This window comes from Anas acuta, chromosome 9 (genome assembly GCF_963932015.1).
Source record: "Anas acuta chromosome 9, bAnaAcu1.1, whole genome shotgun sequence".
Lineage (NCBI taxonomy): Eukaryota > Metazoa > Chordata > Aves > Anseriformes > Anatidae > Anas > Anas acuta.
The window spans coordinates 14,516,351-14,538,025 of NC_088987.1; the positions used below are offsets into that span (position 1 = coordinate 14,516,351).

General features: G+C 38.3%; 1 protein-coding gene across 6 annotated transcripts in view; it reads right to left on the reverse strand.

Moving 5' to 3' along the window:
• FARP2 (FERM, ARH/RhoGEF and pleckstrin domain protein 2) overlaps nucleotides 1–21,675 on the reverse strand; it is a 72,321-nt gene that overhangs the window by 34,683 nt on the left and 15,963 nt on the right. For all 6 annotated transcript variants that reach the window (XM_068692280.1, XM_068692281.1, XM_068692284.1 and 3 more), the window contains exons 3-7: nucleotides 15,557–15,661; nucleotides 14,110–14,152; nucleotides 9,739–9,817; nucleotides 7,412–7,509; nucleotides 5,000–5,114 (exon numbers count right to left, since the gene is read on the reverse strand). In XM_068692280.1, the coding sequence (XP_068548381.1) occupies nucleotides 5,000–5,114; nucleotides 7,412–7,509; nucleotides 9,739–9,817; nucleotides 14,110–14,152; nucleotides 15,557–15,661 (440 nt within the window). The remainder of the gene's footprint in view (nucleotides 1–4,999; nucleotides 5,115–7,411; nucleotides 7,510–9,738; nucleotides 9,818–14,109; nucleotides 14,153–15,556; nucleotides 15,662–21,675) is intronic.

Sequence of the window (21,675 nt, forward strand, 5' to 3'; positions counted from 1 at the left end):
TGGTGTCAAAATAGCTGCAGTAACATGCTTTCTGTTTATTAAACATACAAGACAAGACAAAAAAGTTAGATCATAAATATTAATTTTGGCCACAGCTTCTTGAATTCCACTCTAGGCACACTGTGCTACCACCCACACTAATTCCTGGTATAATTCTTCTGAATAGAGCTGCGTTAAGAATGAATGCCATGCTTTGTCTTTAGAGAGGATGCTAAGGTTGCTGAGGCTGGAAGGGAAGCAAAAAAACAGTATAAATAGCAACCAGAAAATGTGAAAGTATGTTATTAAAAATGTTGAAGAACTGCCCAGTGTAACTGATGCAGAATGCCTGCGTTTTATGTTCTAATCCATCAGATACAAGCAAGAGCACGGTGCATCTCAGGAACAATAAAGAATTTTTAAAGGGTGTCCTCATACACAAAACCTGCCCGTACCTACCAAACAAGGAAGAGTCTGGAGTGGGGAAAGCTAGGAGCGATGCCAAGCAGCTCTCACTGCACAACAAACGTTTACAAATGAGGAGCAGTTTCAGAGTAATTACCCTTAGATGTTTGCTGGAGACTAAGCTGTACAGACCAGCCTGAAAACAATCTGGTCTAATTTTGTTCATCCATTAAGCAGATAAATCTGCTTAGTCTTCCCCAGGTCAATGGACAACAGACTACCTTTTACAAGTATTTTCCAGCAAAAACTGCTGTCAGTGCAATAGGTTTTAATACAAAGATTCCTTACACACTCATCTAGACAAATATTTGTGAAGTGTTACAATATTCATGTGGCAATCAGGACAATTGCTTCAAATCATGCTGCTAAATGTTCTGTGATGTAGAGAGCTTTTAAAAATCAGTGATTAATACAGAATTTTAAAGATCACATAATCAAAATGCTGTATTTTCACAGATTGTTTAGGCTATGAAGCAATCTAAAATTACAGTTTTCTAATTTACAATTTATGATCATCCTGGTTTCTAAATAATTTAAATCACAGACAACCAGGCTAACATGTTGTGAAAGTACACGAGGGTTAACAGCAAACGGAAGTAGATATAAATCTAACAAATCTTCTGTTTCTTTCCTGACACATACACACAAAAATCAGAGCCATTTGAAGGCAAGCATATTATGTTAAAAGAGAAATCCATCAAGCAAAACAGAATCTACACTTCTCTTCAGGTATCCACTCTCTGATGTTTAATTCTGGACTAAATCACCTCCCAGCAAGCACTCTACTTTCATTACTTGCAGGAAGGCAGAAAGCATTAGATTTTGAGTGTTTGGGACACCTGGATTTAACTGTACAACCACTAACACAGCATCTTCAGAGCATAAACATACCATACAAGTAAAGTAGGTCGAGTTAATTCAGACTCTCGCCAAAGCAAATAAGTAACATGCTGTACCAAAAATACAACTCATCTTGTTTACTGCAAAGTTAAATATAAAACCCATGTTTTCATATTTCTGAAAGTAAAAAATAAGTATTTGAAAAATAAATTAAAAAAGCATCTTTAATAGAAGATAAGCTTAGAATCCCATCTTTCTGAATACAACCTCCTCAACAGATTTGCCCTTCTTCTGATACAGAACAGAAGGCTCTGTTGTATTCCTTCTCTGTCGGTCCTAATCGTTACGGTGAAGCTATGTGACATCAAAACACAACTTTCTAATGTGAGGAGACACACCACAGTGCCATCCACAGAGATGAAGCACCCCCTGCAAAGCCATATGTATCCTCCCATGTTCACAACTCACGTAGGGTGCCAGAAGGAATCCTGCTGTGACTCCAGCCTGAGAAAGCCAGATCGACGCTCGCAGATGGGTTTTGCACAGAAAACGACAGCACACTGGCATATGAGTAAGAGCGTTTAAAATTAAGTAAGGGCTGCAGAGCAGAGACACAGAAAGAGATGAGATGATGCAGCAGTGATCTGGAGATAAGCCATCTCATCAGAAATGGGTTCCCTTTTCTGGAGGCTAAACTTAGGAGATGTCTCTTTCAAAAGTAATCATTAGCAGAAGAAAACAGCAGTCTGACAAAGATAACCGGGGGAGAAATAAGGTGAAATGAAGGAAACAAAGAGTGAAAAGAAAACCCCAAAACAAAACAAAAAAAGCAAAAGGTGTGATAAAAAAGAGAAGAGATTTTGCTCATTTAGCAGAACTTCACATTGGCAGGAAGGAGACAAATGGATAAGGTCCATGCTTCCACTTGCTCCTTGTAATGTGGAAATGTGGAAAAATATGTGCAAACTCTGAGGAAGTGTGGGACCTTCACAACTCTTACTAAAAATGGAAAAGGGTGGCCAATACTCACTGGGTAAGGAAAGAGAGAGGAGACGCGTAAGGAAGTCCTGGCTATTTTTAGGATCGCAATGCTTCCAAAATTAAATCTGTGTTAAGAAAAATTTTCCAAAGAAGCAAGGAGATTTAAAGCATGCCTTGACGCTACTCAGGTATCACTGACATTTGACTAACATTTTCTAACCTAAATGCTTATAATCTGAAATGCTTTGAATGCATGCTTCTAAAAACATGGTTTTAAAGGAAGGTTTGCCATCATTTCAACAATATGTTTATGTTAGACACACTTATTAAAGTAATGAAAAGTACACTTATGAAGCAAGAAATCTTTTCGCTTTAACTTTCCTCTTTTTCCTCTTACACGAAACTATAAAATTTCCTTTATTGTATAGAATGATAAAAAATAGCTGGTTTGGGGAGGGGAAAAGAAAAGAAAAAAGAAGAAAAGCCCAAGGTTAATTAAAAAAAATACCCATCCCTGACTTAGGACAGACACTGCCTTTCTGTCAAGAAAAGCAAAACAAAATTGCAATCAAGCAGAAGCAATTCAATCAGATCCAGCCACACGACCAATCAAAGACTGTTTATGGTCTATTTATCCCAAAAATAAAATCTCACTTATTTCATCTCTAATTTGAAAGCCTTCAGCCTATAACACACAACATTATCAAAGCCCTCCTTGAACCTATTTGTAGCTTCACAACATCTTGTAGCAGTAAGTTCTACAAGGTCATTATTAGTTGTAAGAAAAGGATGTTCCTTGTTTTCTTTAAGTTTGCTTTGAATCTATTTGCTGACTTGTTTCAGCACTCCTCTCTTGACATGAGAAATAACGAAATATTTCTGTGCAGTAAATGATTTTCCTCCCCCAACTACCTTTTCCCATGATGAGTCCTAGCACACATTTTAATTTCCTTCAAAAAGTACTTCAAATTACTTTAGAATTACATTTAGTTTGTTCCTTAATAATTCCCACCCACACCTCAAAGGTTCAAAAGCAGAAAACAACTAACAAATATCTTATTTCATCAAGATTCAACAAAGCTGAAATTCCATATGTATTGATAATCAGAAATCTACAACTGCAATTAATTATTAAAATTGTCAGGAACTGCTTTTTTAATATTATGCAATGTATCTTAACCTTAAATACAGGCTCTGCCCTGAAAAACTGCCTTGTTCTGTCTTAAAAGAAAGTCTGTCAGCAACAATCCCCAAGAGTACCTAAGCAGAGTGAAAGGAAAATTAAAGTTTCTAATAATTTATTTTGATTATGATTCATAACCACGAGCATTAAATCGCATGTGTTGATATTTATACCTTATAAAAGCACTTCAAATTGCTAAATCCTAATACACAAGATCTCAAAAATTACAGAAAAGACAGACCTATCAGGTGAAATCAAGCTTCTATCACCATTTTATTAAACATCTCAGTATTTACCTTGTCAACTCTGAGAACTGCATGAGTGAGGTTAGAAGACCAGTCACGACAGGTAATAGTCTGAAATTTCTTATCAATGTTATTAGCACTGCATGCTTAAAAAGATTAAGAAGAACACAGTTGTAGCAAATCTAGGTCATGAAGTGCAAACACTGATTTTGGTTGCAACGGAACCTCTTCACTGGTGGACTTCTCTTTCATCAGCACCACGTCTCCCTTATACTCCAAATCATTTTACTTCTCAAAAGATTTGACTAAGTATATCTTCACATTTTAAGACCAGCTAAACAAGACTGAAGACATATGACCTACCTGTATTGTACACATGCAATGTGGGAGAAGTGGACATTTCTAATAATGAAGCATTCATTTTTGCAGTTCCTGACTGTCTTCAAATTAATTTTATATTTGTGGTGAATAACTCCTTTGTCCCTAATACACTTTAATTATTTCAAAAATACTTTGACTGCTATATCAGGTATTGCATAAATTCTGATGAAAGTTATTTCTCCCCTACCTCCTCTATCCTTCTCCATTTTCTTCATGCTTTATAGAGTACAATGTAATCTATTTCTAATTAGACAAAAGCAAGACACACGTACTTGACAAGTTAAACTTAACCTTTGCAAACCTGAAATTCTGAAGAATTACAAACCATTATTACAAGCTCGTGATAGGTTTCTTTGCCGTTTTAATAAAAGTACACTGTAATATTACTTGAGAAAAGCTTTTGCCCAACAACTATGGCCTCTTCTCCTATCTTTCCCGCTCTCATAGCCATACTACAATTAATACACATTTAATTTGTGTAACAAAAAACATTCACTTTTGCTATCACCTGTCCTCTTATAAATGCCCACTATTCTACCAAATGTCCAGTGGATTTGGAAAAGTGTAGAAGTTTAAACAACGCTCTCATTGTGGCTTTCCTCTTGCCATAAGCCTTTAATTTAAGCCACATGTGTATGGGAAACTCAGCACACACAAACCTGTAGACAGCCTTCAGACAAACTGTCTTGTTCTCCCAGTTTAAATAGCTTCATCGCTATATTCACACATAAAACAGACTAAAACATGTTAAAGCTGCTAATTTAAAAAGAATCAATAGTACCTATTGCGACATCCATCCTTTCTAATTAGATAACTGGTGTTCAACACATGCATTTTAACGCCATCCTATCACACAGAGTACTCTTTCTCCAGCAAGCCAGTGTGCCAGCTCCCCAGCTCCATGTCCCTGGTGCCCCTCACTTACACATGCTTCCTGTGGAACTCCAAGATCTTCCCTTGGATTCTTTCCTGGTTTGGCAAATACTGGTTTGTTTTTAGGTGTTCCCGATCCTCTGATTCATCGAAATCCCCTATTTCAGCTATTACAGAAAATAAAACAATGTTAAAATACAAAGAAGCAATGGAAAAGGAACAAGGACAGAAAATACTTCATAAGGACCTGGGAGAGACCCCCAAGAGCTGGACTATATTTTCCTTTCAGCATTTCCAGTTTGTGTATTACACTTTGTATCCAGCTTCACTTTACAAAACGGACACATCTACCCCAACCAAACTTTCTGGAGGTTACAGCAGCACTTGAACATTGCTTGAAAAACAGACTTGTTTAAAGTCAGGGACTCTCAGAAAAACTCAGTTGTCTAAACATGCCTTCTTTGCAAATGCCTCACACCACACCTGCGTTTTTTTTTGTGTTTTTTTTTTTTGTTTGTTTGTTTTGTTTTTGTTTTGTTTTTAATATACATAACAATAGTTATGGATAATCCTACTTGGTAGGATTTATTAAATTAAATTTAATTTTGGACCGTTCCTAAAATTTAACACACAGCAAGAAGGAAAGCAGTCTTGTGTCTCTCTATAAACTGATGTATAAAAGATGTAAGACAGTGCCTACATCTGGATTTTTGGCCTCCTCTTCACATATCCACACTTTTCAGAAATGACCTGGTAGATTTAGGAAGAGATTTGCAGAAAAGAAAAAAAGATTTAAAAGTATGGAACAGCTTCCATCTAATAAAACATGAAAGAGACCAGAAGTCATTTGCTTGGAAAAGAATAGCATTAGGCACACAGGACTTAGAGCAGATGTATATAAAACTACAATTTCAATGAAAAAAAAAAAAAAAAAATATATATATATATATGAATAAATTTCATAAAATGTTGCATTTTAATTTTATTTGGTAAATTCATAATTGCTGGAAAAGTAAAAAAATAAAGAAAAAAGAAAAAAGTTTTCCTGTGCAACCTGAAAAATTAAGCTGTGAAGCTCATTTTCACGGGAGAGCGCCAAAAATATAAGCAAATTCAAAAACTAATTTGAGAAATACAACAAAGCAAAGTTCAGTAAGGGAAACAGAGATACGGAGTCAATCTGACTTTGAAAGGTCACATGCAAAGAATGTTGGATGGATGCAGTAATGGAAGTATCACCAGATGCTTGTTCTGTTTCCCATGTCTTCCCCAGAGCATCTGCTATTAACTACTGTCAGAGAAAGGAGAGTGGACTACATGAACTAAAAATCTCATCCAACACAGCTGTTCTTTAACAGAACATGGCAATATCCTGTTTAAAATCAACCCAGCATACAAAACAACAACAAAAACGAAAGGTACTTCTATAAAATAATTTTATGTTAAAAATAATCATTTTCCTTCTTGTTTCTACTTTTCTAGTACGGTAAGACCAAGATAAGCAAGGCTGGACACTGAGATCTGCTCCACAGCAACATGCTGCCCTGGAATTGTTCCTAAAACTTTTGCAAAGTTTTGACAAATCATTAGCAAATTTTAATTGTGCCACTCGCTAACCACATACATAATACAGTTTTGGTCTTCCAAAAGATAACTAACTAATATTATTATAGTTATGCTTTAATAAACTAATTAGGAGTAGAGAACTAGTAACTACTACGTAGTGCACATATGAAAAGGTATAATTTAAAAGCTTTTGTGTCAAGTAAGCAAGGAGGCACAAAACCCCATTTCTGCAGCTCATATTACAGGTTTGGCTGCTGCTTGAGAGTGCAGGCTAAGCTGAACTCATTTGGTCTCGAAACCAATCAGTCTTTCAACCTGCTTGACTTAAAGGGCACATTTTTAGCTCTTTAGCTGCTTACAGACTGAGTAAGCAGAAACATGGAGAGCTCCCAAATCAATTGCTTCCAATTTCCACTTCCACTCCCTCCAAAGAAAAAAGCTGCTGACAACTCTAGTGTTGAACTTGTTCTCTTACATTTCTAGTTTTATTTCTGAAACATCAGCCCAATCTCTGTATGCTCATCACCTTCCAGCCACTGGAACATTTAGAAACTAACTTCAGGAAGCACCGAGGGAGACAAGAACAGCTGTCTGACAGTGACCCCATTTGCAGAGCCAGAGCAAGACAACATGCAGGGGTTTTGGTTTTGTACAATCTCCTCGAAGCCAAAGTTATCTTGTACATAAATAGCAGCTGCTCCCCACACCAGGAACTAGCTAGCCCTGACTGTAATCCCACTGTTCAAAACAAGCAGGTTTACTGCATGTATGGAAAAGAAACACTGCAAGACAAAAGTCCCTTCTAGTTATCAGAGTGCAGGCAAAAACTTCTGTATGCTATTAAATTCAACTTAGCAATAGCAACATCAGCTGATGCCACCACAGTGGCAATACTAACATTGCAAGAGATGAGAGATGAGAAGAGCTGCTGTATTGTCACTGCAGGTTAGTCGTTCTTCTGCCAAGTCCCTCTTGATTTGCAATGCAAACAGATACCTGAAAAGAGAGAGTAAGAAGTACAACCTTGACACGTGAAAGAATTTTAAAACAATTGAACAGTATTTAAAAAGAAAGAAAAAAAGAGCATCTACTAATTCTCCTGCTCTCCAAAAAACAACATAAAACGGAAGCCTTGCTATGAAGGACATCCAAATAAAACTAAACCCATGACTAATCCAGCTGCGTGGTGCAATTTATCAGTGTAAGTGGAACAAGGAAGCAGAAGGAAAACCACACTCTTTAACCAGCTTGAGTTTTGACGTAACAGCAGCTGTAAATTTTAGCTGGAAAGAAACTTAAGGAAGACTTAAAGTGATTTTATCTATTAGAAGGGAGCTGAGACAACATTACTGATCCTAGTGCCTTGTTAGGAAAAATATTTTTTGCTCACAATTCATTTACTCGGTGATTGCATTTTCCAGGACAATAATGTCAGCAGTCTATAAAGACAGTAAGAAATTACACTGACTTTTCTTATGCACTATGATAATTTACTAAAGTATTTTCCAAAACACTGGTTAAAGAGGAATAGGTTTATTTGAAAAAATGCAGGGAAAGAAGAAGAACATGGCAGGATCAAAAGTGCAGTGATAAGGACTAACTTAGAATCTAAACTTTTTTTAAATGAATATAATGTTGGCCAGTCTTTTGTGCTTTTCTTTTTTACTTGGAAGAAAGTGCATAAATAGCAGTAAATAGGCAATATCTTATTATTATAAACCTAAACTAATAGACTGATCAATATTCTTTAACGAACTATTCAACTATTAAAAATAATTTTAAAGACTTTACAAATATTTAAAATCTCTTAAACAGAGCAAAAGATTTTTTTTAATCAAAACTGATTTTAAAATAATTATGCATTAGATTCTCAAGGCAAAAATATAATAAAACGTATACATTTTGAAAGCTTTTTTTTTTTTTAAAGTAGCATAAGAAGGTACTACAGACTATCCTATACCATACACTCTGCATTCTGCGTATCTGACTGTGCAATATTGGCTTCTTCAATACAGCTACCATAAAGTGTCTGTATCCTTAATGGCATTATGAAATACCTTGTTGCTCTAAGCTCAGACCAGAATTCCACAATAAATGCTACATAAGTAGAGAAAAAACACAGTTCCTGCTCCAAAAAGGTATACTCTTAAGGGAATTCCTACAAGTAACAGTAATTAAGATAAGAAAACTGGGAGTAAAGAAGACACTTAGGTAACATGAGCAAGTCCTACGAGGAGCGGCTGAAGGAGCTGGGCTTGTTCAGCCTAGAGAAGAGGAGGCTCAGGGGTGACCTTATTGCTCTGTATAAGTACATTAAAGGAGGCTGTAGCGAGGTGGGGGTTGGCCTGTTCTCCCATGTGCCTGGTGACAGGACGAGGGGGAATGGGCTAAAGTTACGCCAGGGGAGTTTTAGGTTAGATGTTAGGAAGAATTTCTTTACTGAAAGGGTTGTGAGGCATTGGAACGGGCTGCCCAGGGAGATGGTGGAGTCACCATCCCTGGAAGTCTTCAAAAGACGTTTAGATGTAGAGCTTAGGGATATGGTTTAGTGGGGACTGTTAGTTTTAGGTCAGAGGTTGGACTCGATGATCTTGAGGTCTCTTCCAACCTAGAAAATTCTGTGATTCTGTGTGATTCTGTGATTCTGTGATTCTGTGAACATCAATCATTACAAGAGGCATGTGCATCACAGGAGTTATCATCCTTGTTTGGTCTTAAGTATATCTGAAGGATGACAATAAGGAACCTTTATGAATCTATAAAAAGAATTTCAAACAAACATAGTAAATCTGGAAAACACATTAAAGATGCTCTCTAAACATTAAAAAAAAAAAAGTCCGTTTAACAAGCACAGATTTCAAACCACATTCACTGGTGCTAGTGAGTAGTTGGGTCTCCTTAATTTACCAAAGGTTCACCCAAAGTTAGCAACTGGCAAAAGTAACCCATTATAAGCACCAGTGATAAGTCTGAACAGTAAAGCATCTTTGCTAGTTGCAGAATACTTAAAACGTGGACTTCTGCAGTTTAAATGATAAATCATTTATTAAAACATGTACTGATTATTTTATATAGGTCCTGTTTATACATATGGTTTTCCCCTGTACCTTGTCTCTTTTGATACCTGATATCTTTTGCTTGGAAACAGATGCAATGACCTCTTATTCTTACCTTACTTTTATTCCAGTAGATAATGCAAACCCAATACTTCAGAAAATACTTTACCTCGTATATTCCTCTTGCAACTGACCCGGGTCTGGTGGGAAAAACTTTACAGCTAGACGAAGCATTGTAGTCTTTGGTCCTATAAGAAAAGTTAGACATTTCACAAAAAAAATATATCTAACTTTGAAATATATTTAACTTTGTAAGCGCATGTATATTATGCTTTCCAACATCCACAGACATACAACACAAAGTCTAGCCAGCTTTCAGCTTGCCTTTTCAGCTGGCTATGGTGGTCCTATGGGGTGTAGATAATCCATATCAATACAGGTACAGCAAAAAGGCTCCTTTTAAAACTATGTTCAATGCCCTGGAAGTATTATAGATGCAAAGTAAAATTATTTTGTGCAACATGAGGACTACAGAACAGCTACTTGACCACTTTCAAAAGCATCACTGATGATCCTGCAGGACATTCTCAGAATGGGAGGACGGAGCAGCTGCGTTGCACAGCTCCCTGCTGCCCAGGAGGGGAACCCAAGAGGGCAGCTGGACCCAGCAGGCTCCCCACAGGGACCAACAGGCATTTGCAGCCCACTGCCAGCATGCCCCTTAAAGCCCACTTCAGCCCTTTTTTGCCATTGAACTCATCAAGCTAGGCAACACGGAAAAAATAATTTAGGTTTAAATCTAAACAGAATCTGAGATAACTGGAATTGCCTTTCTCAGCTGCAGCAGCTGTTCTTGACTCAGAATAAGACACCATAACCTGGACCCTGGGCTGACACTGGAGGAAACATCAGGATAGGATCAGCAAGCCCAAGGCAAGGTAAGCTGCCCCCCTGGAGTGCAGCTCCACGAAGTGCTTTGCAGCAAGAAAACCCCACTGCCACCAGCCCCCGTGAACGGCCTCAGCCTCATGCCAGTATTTTTGGAGGATTGTTAGACAGTACCCCAGCCATTCACTTGGCTCTTAGTAGACACCGCTGTTCTGCTCGTTTGTCTGCTTTTAAAGCAGAAAGGGTTTAGTGTTTTGCAGTCAGTCCCAACAGTAGGGCATCTGTGAACAGATTGCCTGCACCAACCCACCAGGGACTGTGGGATGTGGCCTAGGCCCTGCTGCTGGGCTTCAGCCCTGGGCCAGCTGCTCCAGGGAACAGCGAGCCCATTTCTCATTCACACAGATCTGTGCCACAAAGCAGTACCAGTGGGACTGCAAGGAAACAAATCCCAAGAAATTTGAAGACCAGGAAATTCTCCGGGAATTCTCCAGGCCTCCTGCCTTCTTCCCCCCGACGACTTGAGAGAAATCAGTTTTTTGAGAGAAATTGGTTTTCTCCTGCTCTCGCGTTCTCAGGAAGGAGGTGTACGATTCTCCATAGGATTTTAACACATCCATCCTCTCATTTGTTAGCAGAGGGACAATGAATTTTGCTTCCTTCCTTGAAGAACTAACTTTCAGACTACCACAGCCAGCTCGGCCTGAGTTACCAGAGGTTTGGTGAATGAAAAAACTAAACCACTGAGCCCTAATTAGAGCATGGTATCTAGAAACAGAGGCTGGAAATTAAACTAGGAAAAGGCTTTTAGTGTAGTGCAACGAAACACTGGACCAGTCTTTACCAAGATGCAGGATGTACTGTAAGAAGCCAAATCTAAAAGCAAACAAACAAACAAAAAAATAGGGAAAAATTACCCTGGAGGTACGGTTACCACACTCTATACACTGGCAGCTCCTCAGAGATGGTGCCCAAATGCCATCTCCATACTGTGTGCCCATTAGGAAAGCAGGCGTTTGCATCCACACTCATCGCAAAGGAAAACTCAGAAAGACATTTCCATCTAGGCTGCACTTGAGGCATTTCTGATGTGTACTTGTGAGCACCAGCCGTGCCAGAAAGCCCCCAGGGAGGAGAGATGGAGAGGCACCAGCACACGGGACTGCCAAGAAAAGGTTCCAGCTCACAGCCTTTACTCCCCCCCCGCTGCTCAGAGGAATGATTCATTGCTTCAAGAACCCCCTTAATATTCCCAAACATCTGGAGGAAACCTTTCAAAAATATTACATTTAGACACTAGAGTTGTGGAAAACTGCCAAGTTATTTGCCCTGGAGCAACACTGAGCCGATGCTGAGCACACCTGGAAGCCACACAGCGCCGCACTGAAAAGCCGCATGCAAAACCATTCTTTCCCTCTTGGCTTGGACATGTGAACTGAATCCTTGCTGCAACCCAGCGTCACAAATTCGAAACCCCCTTCCCTGTAAATTGTCCATCCCGGGCAAATTATGCATACATAGTGATTTAAATTTGGATCAAAACATGGAAAACCTTTTCTACTATCAAATTGGTCATTGTCTGACCTGCAGCAGAGTACGTGCAGCATTACAAACGGGCACCGTGGAGATGTCTCTGTGATATACAAACCCCAGAGGCACACGTAACTGCCCCCATGAGACCATAAACCGGAGCACTTCACACACTGCAACGGTTCTGTAATAGAACTGAGTACGTTCCTGCTGAAAGTAATCATGAGATTCAGAACTACGTGCATACAGTTACACAGCGATCTCCATCAGCTCTGTAACCTGTTTGAACTGTATTAACTTAAAAGCCCCGGATAACATCAAGCGTTCTTATACTGCTGTGCTAAAAAAGAAAGTTATAAAGCTAATCCCAAAATTATTAAATTTAAAACCAAACCAAACAAACAAAAAACAACCAAACAAGAACCTTAACAAAACTGTGAAGGCTTTTTATTCAAAAGTACTGCTTAAACTCTTCTTTACGAAGATACTCCTAATGCCATCATATGTCTGCTAATGGATTCAATGAAGGAATAGCCTAAATCACTATTTTTGGAATTAACCTTTTAATTGTAAACATTTTCAAGGTGCTCTACAGTCATATTTCAATTTTTAAAACAGCAGAAAGCCAGGAGGAGATTCAACTAGCGGTGAAGAAGGGCTCTCTCCTGACCTACCAAAACTATAGAAATTTAAAATTGGGTTCAAAACGTGAGCATGTGACAGACTCCACTGCTTAAGATGACAGATTTTTTTTTAAAGACCACTTTCAAGATCACTGGCAACATAATCTGGGTGGTAGGTCACCAAACAGCCAAGCAGCCATAATTTCTAGCATATCCCCACAGTCTCAGACCATTTTAGGACCATATACGTATTATGAGTGAACTTGTGGCCACTGGCCTATTGTCTAAGGCTGAGTTTCCCCTATTTATAAATAGAAAGCAGAATCCAGGAGTAACCAAGTAGTATCACAGACCTGTGTTCCACCAGATCTCTTGACTAAGACATAACTCCTTCCAGTAGGCAGCTATGGAAAAACAAACCCCCAAAAAAAGCCTAACTGCATGGAGTATATAAAAAGATGACACAGCAACATTATATTTTTTAAATGGGAAATGGAGATTTGAAGTGGTCAGGGATGTCAACGGCAGCAAGAAGGACTTCTACATTAGTGACAAAGCGAAGATCAGAAAAAATGTTGGCCCTTTGCTGAATGAAACCTGCTAAACAGGAGACCTGGCTAAACAGGATAATGAGAAGGCCAAGGTGCTGAATGCCTGTTTTGCCTCAGTCTTTAGCAGCAAGACTGGCTGGCCTTCAAGAATCCCAGGTCCCAGAGACGGGGGGAAAGGCTGGAGCAAGGCTGGTGTACCCTGGTGGAAAGGGATCAGGTCGTGGAATACTTGAGCAAATTGGAAATTCATATGTCCATATACCCTGAGGGGATGAACACTGAGCAGGGGTTGAACAAGATAGACCCAGAGGTGCCTCCAGCCTCAGCCACACTGTGGCATTCTCCATGCACATGGTTAGAGATCACTACCTCTGCTCTCTCAACGAAGCTGTTCCTGAGGAGACTTCAGAGAATTTCTGACAATAAGAAGGGGAATACCCACCATATTGAAATTCACTGAATATTAACAAGCTCTGAATTTTGCCTGGCAATGCAGAACAATGGAGAAGGCAACTGCAGCTTTTGCAGTCCTTGTCAAAGTCAATCATCTCTCAGACAGGATCATGACTGTAGATGTTACCTCCTCGATCACAATGGATTTGAAAATCCAGAATATTCCTTTTTGTTTTTCTCCATTTTAAGACAACACAACTTAGAAAAGCTCACAAACACCAAATGTTATGTTTCACTAACTTAAGACCAGCTGATCCAATCTATTTAGATATTTATCACAGAGAAAGAATCATATGCTCAGTAATTTTCCATTCCACCCACCACATACTACATATTAAAAACATCAGGTTTGCATGCCCAAACAGGAACCATTATCACCCCTACCAAATACAATTTTCAGGGAAGAATAACCAGTAAATCAAGTAGTAATTATGAAAGCAGCCCACATAAAGTAGATGCAAATTAAGAAAAACTTCCTTTTTTAAAACTACTTACTCCGTACTTGTTTAATAACAGGTTTCATAGGCTCCAGCCAAATCTGAAATTAAAGAAAAAAAATTACAAACTGGCATTCATTTGAATACAATAGAAAACATCAAAAGTAAATTCAATTTAAGCAGTACTTAATATATATGCATTTTTTCCTCACTGTAGCAATGCAGCAATTCCTTTGCCTTAAAAAAAAAAAAAAAAAAAAAAAAACCTTCCATTTGAATTTACATTTATCATGTATCAGTACAAAAATCACTGATCCATGCTTAAAGCCCATTTGGACAGAGAACGAAGAGTCACTTCAGCAAAAGCACATCACCAACGCTAAGGTGGTGCACAGAAACCATGCCAAAACACGACAGTAGAGAGAAGCCCAAGTACAGAATTACAGGAAATCTGGGTGATGCGACAAGGCTGGAGTTTTTTCCTTTCCATGTTCTGTCCATCCCTGTCCTATAGAATGATACTTAAGCATTTTTACTCTTTATTCATTTCCCACAATTTTGTTCTCTCTTAAACAAACAGATTTATAAAGAAAAACTGTTTTCACTCTAGTAACCATAAATCTATTATGATGTATTCTGGGTACTGAAGTATTTTATTTTTTTAACCCCCCTCCAAACAAAAAGACATTAAAAAAGCCGTAACAGAGCAATGGCCTAGGTTAGGTCCTTATCAGTCACTTCTCTTGCAAGAGCTGAGGATTTTAAGAACCTTATTACCAGAAACGCTTTGGAAGCTTTGCAAAAGAAAAATAAACTAAACAAGCTTTGCTGTAGTCCCTTGGCTCAAAAGCAGCATGCATTAGTGCTGTTAGCATTCCCTATGATTTCAGTCATACTTTCTGCATGTAAGACCTAAAACTAGAAAACATAATAAAGAAAGAGAACAAAGGTCCCATTTTAAGAACACTTTTCAGTTTAGAAGCTAAGTTGCCCTCTTTGCAAGGATAAGCAATTAGGATGCTTACAGAATCTTATTATTTATCTAGACCATGATTTAAAGTGAATGCAGGCCTATACAGCTGCTGGAGCTTATATCTATTGCAGAGAGGTGCATAATGACTCTTCAGGGAAATTAACTGAAGTCTGAATTAACTGAATGTGAATGTCACCACCGCCAAAACTACACTTTTAATATGGTTTTGTAAGGGCTATGCAGACTACACTTTGAGTTACTAATTTTTAGAGGAAAGGAGGATTAAATTTATGTTTCTGAAAGTAGAAACATCAGCAGCTACATAATTGCATTATGTGTTTTTGAAATTTAACAAGATACAGAATCTGATTCTCCCCCTCTACTTTATTAGTTGACATTGTTCTGATGAGTGAAGTAGATTTACACTAAATCAAAGAGAATCCTACAGGAGACTCCAGCACTTTTGACACTTAAGCAACTGCATCCACTCAAACTTTTTATTGTAATGAATTTGTCAGGAAACATTACATACCCAATATGACTGGATGTTCTGGAACTCAATTCCAAAATAGTCCGATTCATTCAAATTCAGATGCTTGTAAACTTCTGTCAGTAAAGCCTGGCCATAATATTTGGACTGAAAAAAAAAAATACAATGGGATTAAGACAAAGCAATTTATAGCAAATTAGAAATAGGATATGGCATCTTTAAAAACTATAGAAAAGATTTTTCACATTAGCATTGACCACCTTTGCTACTGTAATGAGCAAACACCCCCTAGACAGAGTGTACATACAGACAAGTTCCACAGAATGGCAGCCAGCAATGCTGGAGGCCTCTGGAGGCCATCTCTACCCGACCTTATCTATGTGAGCGGACAAGATCAGCCACAAGCTATGTATGTCCTTCAAGGAACCAGCAACAATCCGTCTGTGTAGCCAGCAACTGTTGCTCTCCCTCAGCCAAAACTGGCTGACGCAGGGGCTTTGACCTTTTATCCCCACAGAAGAGTCTGGAGCGGGACTGCCTCCCTCAACCGTAGCACTGCACCACGCCACATTGCCTCTGTCGAGCTGCTTGCGATGGAGCCCTCCCCACTAACCCTTTGCCCATTCTCTAGGCCAGCTGCATGCAACGCCATGAAACCAATGCTGACAGAAAGCAGCTGTGGTACAAAGGTGGAAAGAGGGAGCTTTCACAGCACATCCAGAGGGCACACAGCACCCGACTGCGGTGCCAGACCATGCTCTGCGCCACAGGCCGTCACAAACCACCAAGGGAAACCTGCCACCCCCTCACAAAATCATTTCCTCCCCCACTCTGACTTGTTTTCGATGACACTGATATTCTAGCTAAACACACCTGAGGCATTCATGCCACTCAGATCTTGTTTATTTGGAAAAGTCAGAGCTCCAGAAGACACTACGGTTTTCCCAGTAAAACAGGTACAAACAGTTCCGTAACTGACTCTCTAAGTTTGGAACAGTAGTTTTTTTTTAAAGAGGGTAGGTATTAAAACAATTAGTAATATAGTAAGTCATTTAAATGTACAAATGAAAAGAACAAATCCTTTTGGTTAAAAGAAGAGGGTTTGAAAAATAAAGCAAAAGTTGGGAAAATCACTCTGCATTACTAAAATTCACAAAAATTGAAGAGAAATTGCTGCTTAGAGGACAGATTGACTGGCAGTGGTTTTTAGAACCAAGCAATCTGGCTCTATCACTTCAAAATACCTCTGCACCACTTAAAAAAAAAAAAAAAAAAAAAAAAACTCCAGTGAGAAAGTATGATAACTGCAGTACTGGAAGTCTGAAGCAGCACTGATAGTCCACCTGACGCGAACAGCTGACTGCATCTAGTGCCTTAACAAAGGAGAAGAGTACAGAAATAAAAGGACAGAAAACGATATGAAATTAGCTCATCTCTCTCATCCGTGCTTTCATGAGTTATGTTTACCCATGAAGGCAACCAAGAGTATGAAACACAAGTCAGGTGAATTCACATGGCACAAATACCATTCATTCCAGAAGTTGCTTGGTATCCCACTGGATCTAGCCTCTGATGCTGAAACCCCCAAATAAACCTGCAGGTAAGCAGACATGATCCAACACAGCGAGAAGTGCTCTCCTCTTTTTCTGGTTACAGAAACATTTTTACCCACTTTGTAAGCAATCTTCCTTGAGTTTACCCAAAGACCTTTCTTCCCTGAGAAGACCAAATAGTGCCTTTCCAGTGCTGCATTTGAGTTTTTAGACACGAGTGTGCTGCTGCTTCCAGCTCCTGGCCTCATGGTGCCCAGCAAGCTCAGACAGCCTCAACACCGGCCTCCAGGCCTTGGGAGCCGTGTAAACCATGCACAGAACGAAGGAAACCCACGCTTGCCCTGCCCCACCGCCTCTAAATGAGACCTTTCCCTGAAATTTAGAAACAAAACAATGTAATGTTAGCATAAGCATTCTGCCATTTCAGAAAACAAAACCAAACCTCATGGCTGATAACCTTCTGCTGCTCCCGCGCAATGCCCGCTATAGCCAGGTGATAAAGAACACTGCTTTATCTTTTTATTCTGGAAATTCGGCTATTTGGAATCATCCACCACAGAAGGAGGAGAAATTTTAGGGAATGGAAAATTAATGAGATTTGGTAACAGAATAACAGGGTAAGAGGACACTGTTGCAACTGATTAAATTACAAAGGTACCATCCAGATGTTAAAAGTGTAAAATTATTTTAGTCAGGCTTTCAACTATAAATTTATGTGTCATTTACAGCAACAGCTTAAAAAACTCACTCTAAACTGAATTTAATTTCATAGTGCTTTCTTCAAAACATAGACCAATGTTAACAACACCATGTTTATATATATATATTTATATATATATATATTATATATAAAAAAAATAAAATCAGTTACAAAAGCTTGAGACTGAACACAACATTTTATTCTGTCTCAAATCCAGTGGGAAAATTCTCCTAATAGATATTTAGTTTCTCTTTTTTTGTTGTTATATTTATTTCAATATGCCATATTATAACCATTCTTTCTGAAAAGTTTCTTAACATTTTGAAGTTTACAGAAACGTATGTTCAGTTCTGCAGTGGATAGCTCCATGTCATTGTTTTATCTGCATGAAAGCAGCAGAAAGCAAATCTTCTAATTATATGATTACTGTAACTTTGACGTCAGGTCAAGAAGCTGCATGAATGCAGAAAGGTCCCATTTTCAATATAAATTCACAACACAGCATACTTTCCATTCCACAGTTCTCAATTACTCTTTATATGCTGCCAAGATGATGACTAATGGTAGTACTGAATTACTATATTATTACACACACACACACAAAGTGTAAGAAATTAAATAGGCAGCTAACAAACGCTTCCCCCAGTGACCCAGCTCTGATCTAAAAAAATTTTTTTTTTTTTTTCTTCAAATCAACTTGTATAGTCATCTCAAGGCTGATAACTTCTTAAAACCATGGAAGTATGGTATCAGGACAGGTACATTACAGTGTCACTGCACTAAGAGAACACCTGCGTGGCAATCCCATGCCTGTATTTAGGGTGAATAATGTGTTCAGACTACACGTACAACAATTAAAGTTTTGCAGTTTTCATGAGGTTTTGTGATGTGATTACCACTCCCCCACCCCTTAAAGTGCTGTCACATTCTGAAATTGAAATTATTACTGTATGTAATATATGACTAATGAATAGATCATCCTTCTTATGAAAATATAAAGATTTAGCAGATGAACTGAGCAGAGAAAAAAGGGATATAAGAAATTACTCCACCAACAGCTGGCCAGACGTTAGCTGCCTATGAAATAACAGCCACCACAGCCAGTCTTGTACCTTTGTGCATTTTCTGATATTTACAAATAGAGGGACAATTCAATTCAAATTCAGGAGAGCTAAGGAAAGAACAGGAAAATTCAACATGAGTGCCTGGCAAACATGACGTTTGGAAGTTTTTATGCAAATAGAAATTCATCACCATATATGCTCAGGCCCTCCTACATCTCCTACAAGCATATGGGGGGATTCCATAAAAATTGACACGAACCAGAGTGATCTCACTTCTGTTTCAGCACTGCATACTATGATGTAATGAAAGACCTTCAATATGGGCAAACCAAACTTCCCATGGTGTAACATAGATCACATTGCTGAGAGTCCACATTGTATCAACTAAGCTTTGCTGACACATGTAGTGTGGATGAATTTTTTACACTGAGAAACGAGGCAGCCTTTTGTTCAGCAATCTGACATCTGCCTCAGCCACGATCAGCTTTGGCTGCTTCTACCTTTGGGAGCATCACAGGACACTTCTTTAAAAAAAAAAAAAAAGTTTTTGTAACAGTATAAAAGTAACATAACTTTTCCATAAAGGCAGTATCAGAAACAAATAGAAACAAACATTTTAAACTGTAGTTTCTTTACAGAACGAGGTCTCTACTTTTATGCAGAGTCAGTCAATACATTCAATGTTAGCAATTTTTAGGAGAGGAGAGTGTAAGTAAATAAAAATGAGGAGTTGGAGCAACAGTTACTGTCATTTTGTAATCCCAAGTGTTACTTTCTATTTTCTTAAATACAATACCTTACTGCCCACCTAGCAGATCCTCCCTTTGTTGGACCATTTTAGCTTCGCAAGACAGAAAAACAAACTAGGAACACAAAGCATATGATTTTCAGTGGACCATATTTCAATATTATCAAAACCAATTCTTCCTCAGCGAACTCCTAAATATGTCTTTGAGAATATCTTAACTTTCTACTTCTATGTATTTTAACTTAAACAACAACAACATAACAAACCAGAACACAGTATTTTTATAAAGAGCACTCCTCTCATTTTCCAAAATGGACAAACCGCCCTTGCTCAAGCTTTCCAAAAATGAAAATCCACTTTTGGCAGCAGTTAGGCTGGAAAAAAAATTCAGTCCAAAAGCCAAGAGTTTGGAAAAAACTGAGAGTTATAAAACGGAGGTATAGAATGGAAACTTTTGTGCGAGCCAGAACAGCAGGAACCACTGGTTTCCAGCTTCAGCAAATACCAGCTGACCTTGGATTCTGTGTTAGAGAAATCTGCAACTGTTTGGAGACCAAATCCTCCAGTAAACAGTATATGCATGAAAGGAAGAAGTTTATATTTTAGATCACCGCTGACAAATGGCCAGGACAGAGTGCATCACTAGCAGCCAGAGAGCCCTGAGCATGAAAAGTAAACTCAATTATATTAAGATCCCTTCACATAGATGAAGGTGGTTTTTGTTTGTTTGTTTGTTGTTTTTTTTGTGTTTTTTGTTTTGTTTTTTTTTTTTTTCGGTGCACTTTTAGTGATCTTCATAATGAAAAAAAGAGTATTTCTCATGTTTTAGCAAATTGAAAAACGACAATCAGCAATTATACGTAGTAGTTACACTAAACTTGTTATTTCCTTTCTTAACCAGAAATACACAAACAATTCAGTGATTTTATAGCTCTGTTTATCTACATTCCTTTTGAAGTCTGTTAGATCTCTGTCCAAATGTAGTTTGATATATCAAAAACATTTCAAAACTCCTTATTAATTACGATATCATTAATGCCATGTATAAACAAAAACTGCATTTATGAATACAGGCTGTGCATTTAAACCGCATTTATTAGAAAGAAGGAAATAATACAAGATGGCAAGGAATACCATTCACTGACATCAAGATTTTCATGGCTAAAAGAAGAGAAGCTTAAGGCTCTGTATTTCGTTTTTAATCCACAAGCTGGAAAAGTGATGATAAAAAGTACTGAAGGAGGGGACAGTTAAGTTTCTTCAACTTTGATTGGAACAAATAGCTGATATGGAAATGGTCCCTGTCTTTGCTGGGACCCTGTATCACTTCACAAAATTCACGTGCTCAACCAAATACTGCTTAAATACTATTTCAATTTAGTTTTCTGAACAGTTAACAATTTAACAGTAACTGTAAGCTTAATAGAAGATTATTTCATTTTTAACAGTTGGTGAAGAAAATTGTATTTTAAATACATGTATTTGTTTTGCTGGCTTTCATATACTGGCAGGTCCCAACTACAGCTTATTTTACTAAGACAACAGCAAAAAACAGTTTAGAGTGCATTTAACAACTTGCAGAGCACCAGACATACAAAATACGATGTCAGTGGATTGGACCATCCTGTACAGGATCCTCCTGCCACTCCATACCATCGCAGTTTCTACCTGTCATTTATCAAGGCCATCCTGATTTGTCCCAGAACTAAGTCAAGAGTGCAGGAACCAACGCAGCACACAAGCAAGATTTATAAGCTGCTTCCAGTTTTCTAGCCACTATCAACTCATTCAAGGTAACTAAAAGAATTATTATTAGATTCCTGCCAATAAGACTACTCTGAGCCCACTTCCAAAGTTCAAGTGCCCACAGCTACATAGCAAAAGGCATTTGAAAGGTTCCAGCTCGTCCTCTCACCCATTGTCCAGGCAATCTGTCCTAAGACAGGGCTGAACATCAAGGAGCTTGCATGGCCACAGCTGTTACACATCTCCTCCATGGCTAAAATAGTTGCTTCTTCTGACATCGATATGTTTAACTACCCCTGGCACAAGTTAAACACACAATTTTCTCTCCATCTTTCTTCCCACAGGTTGTT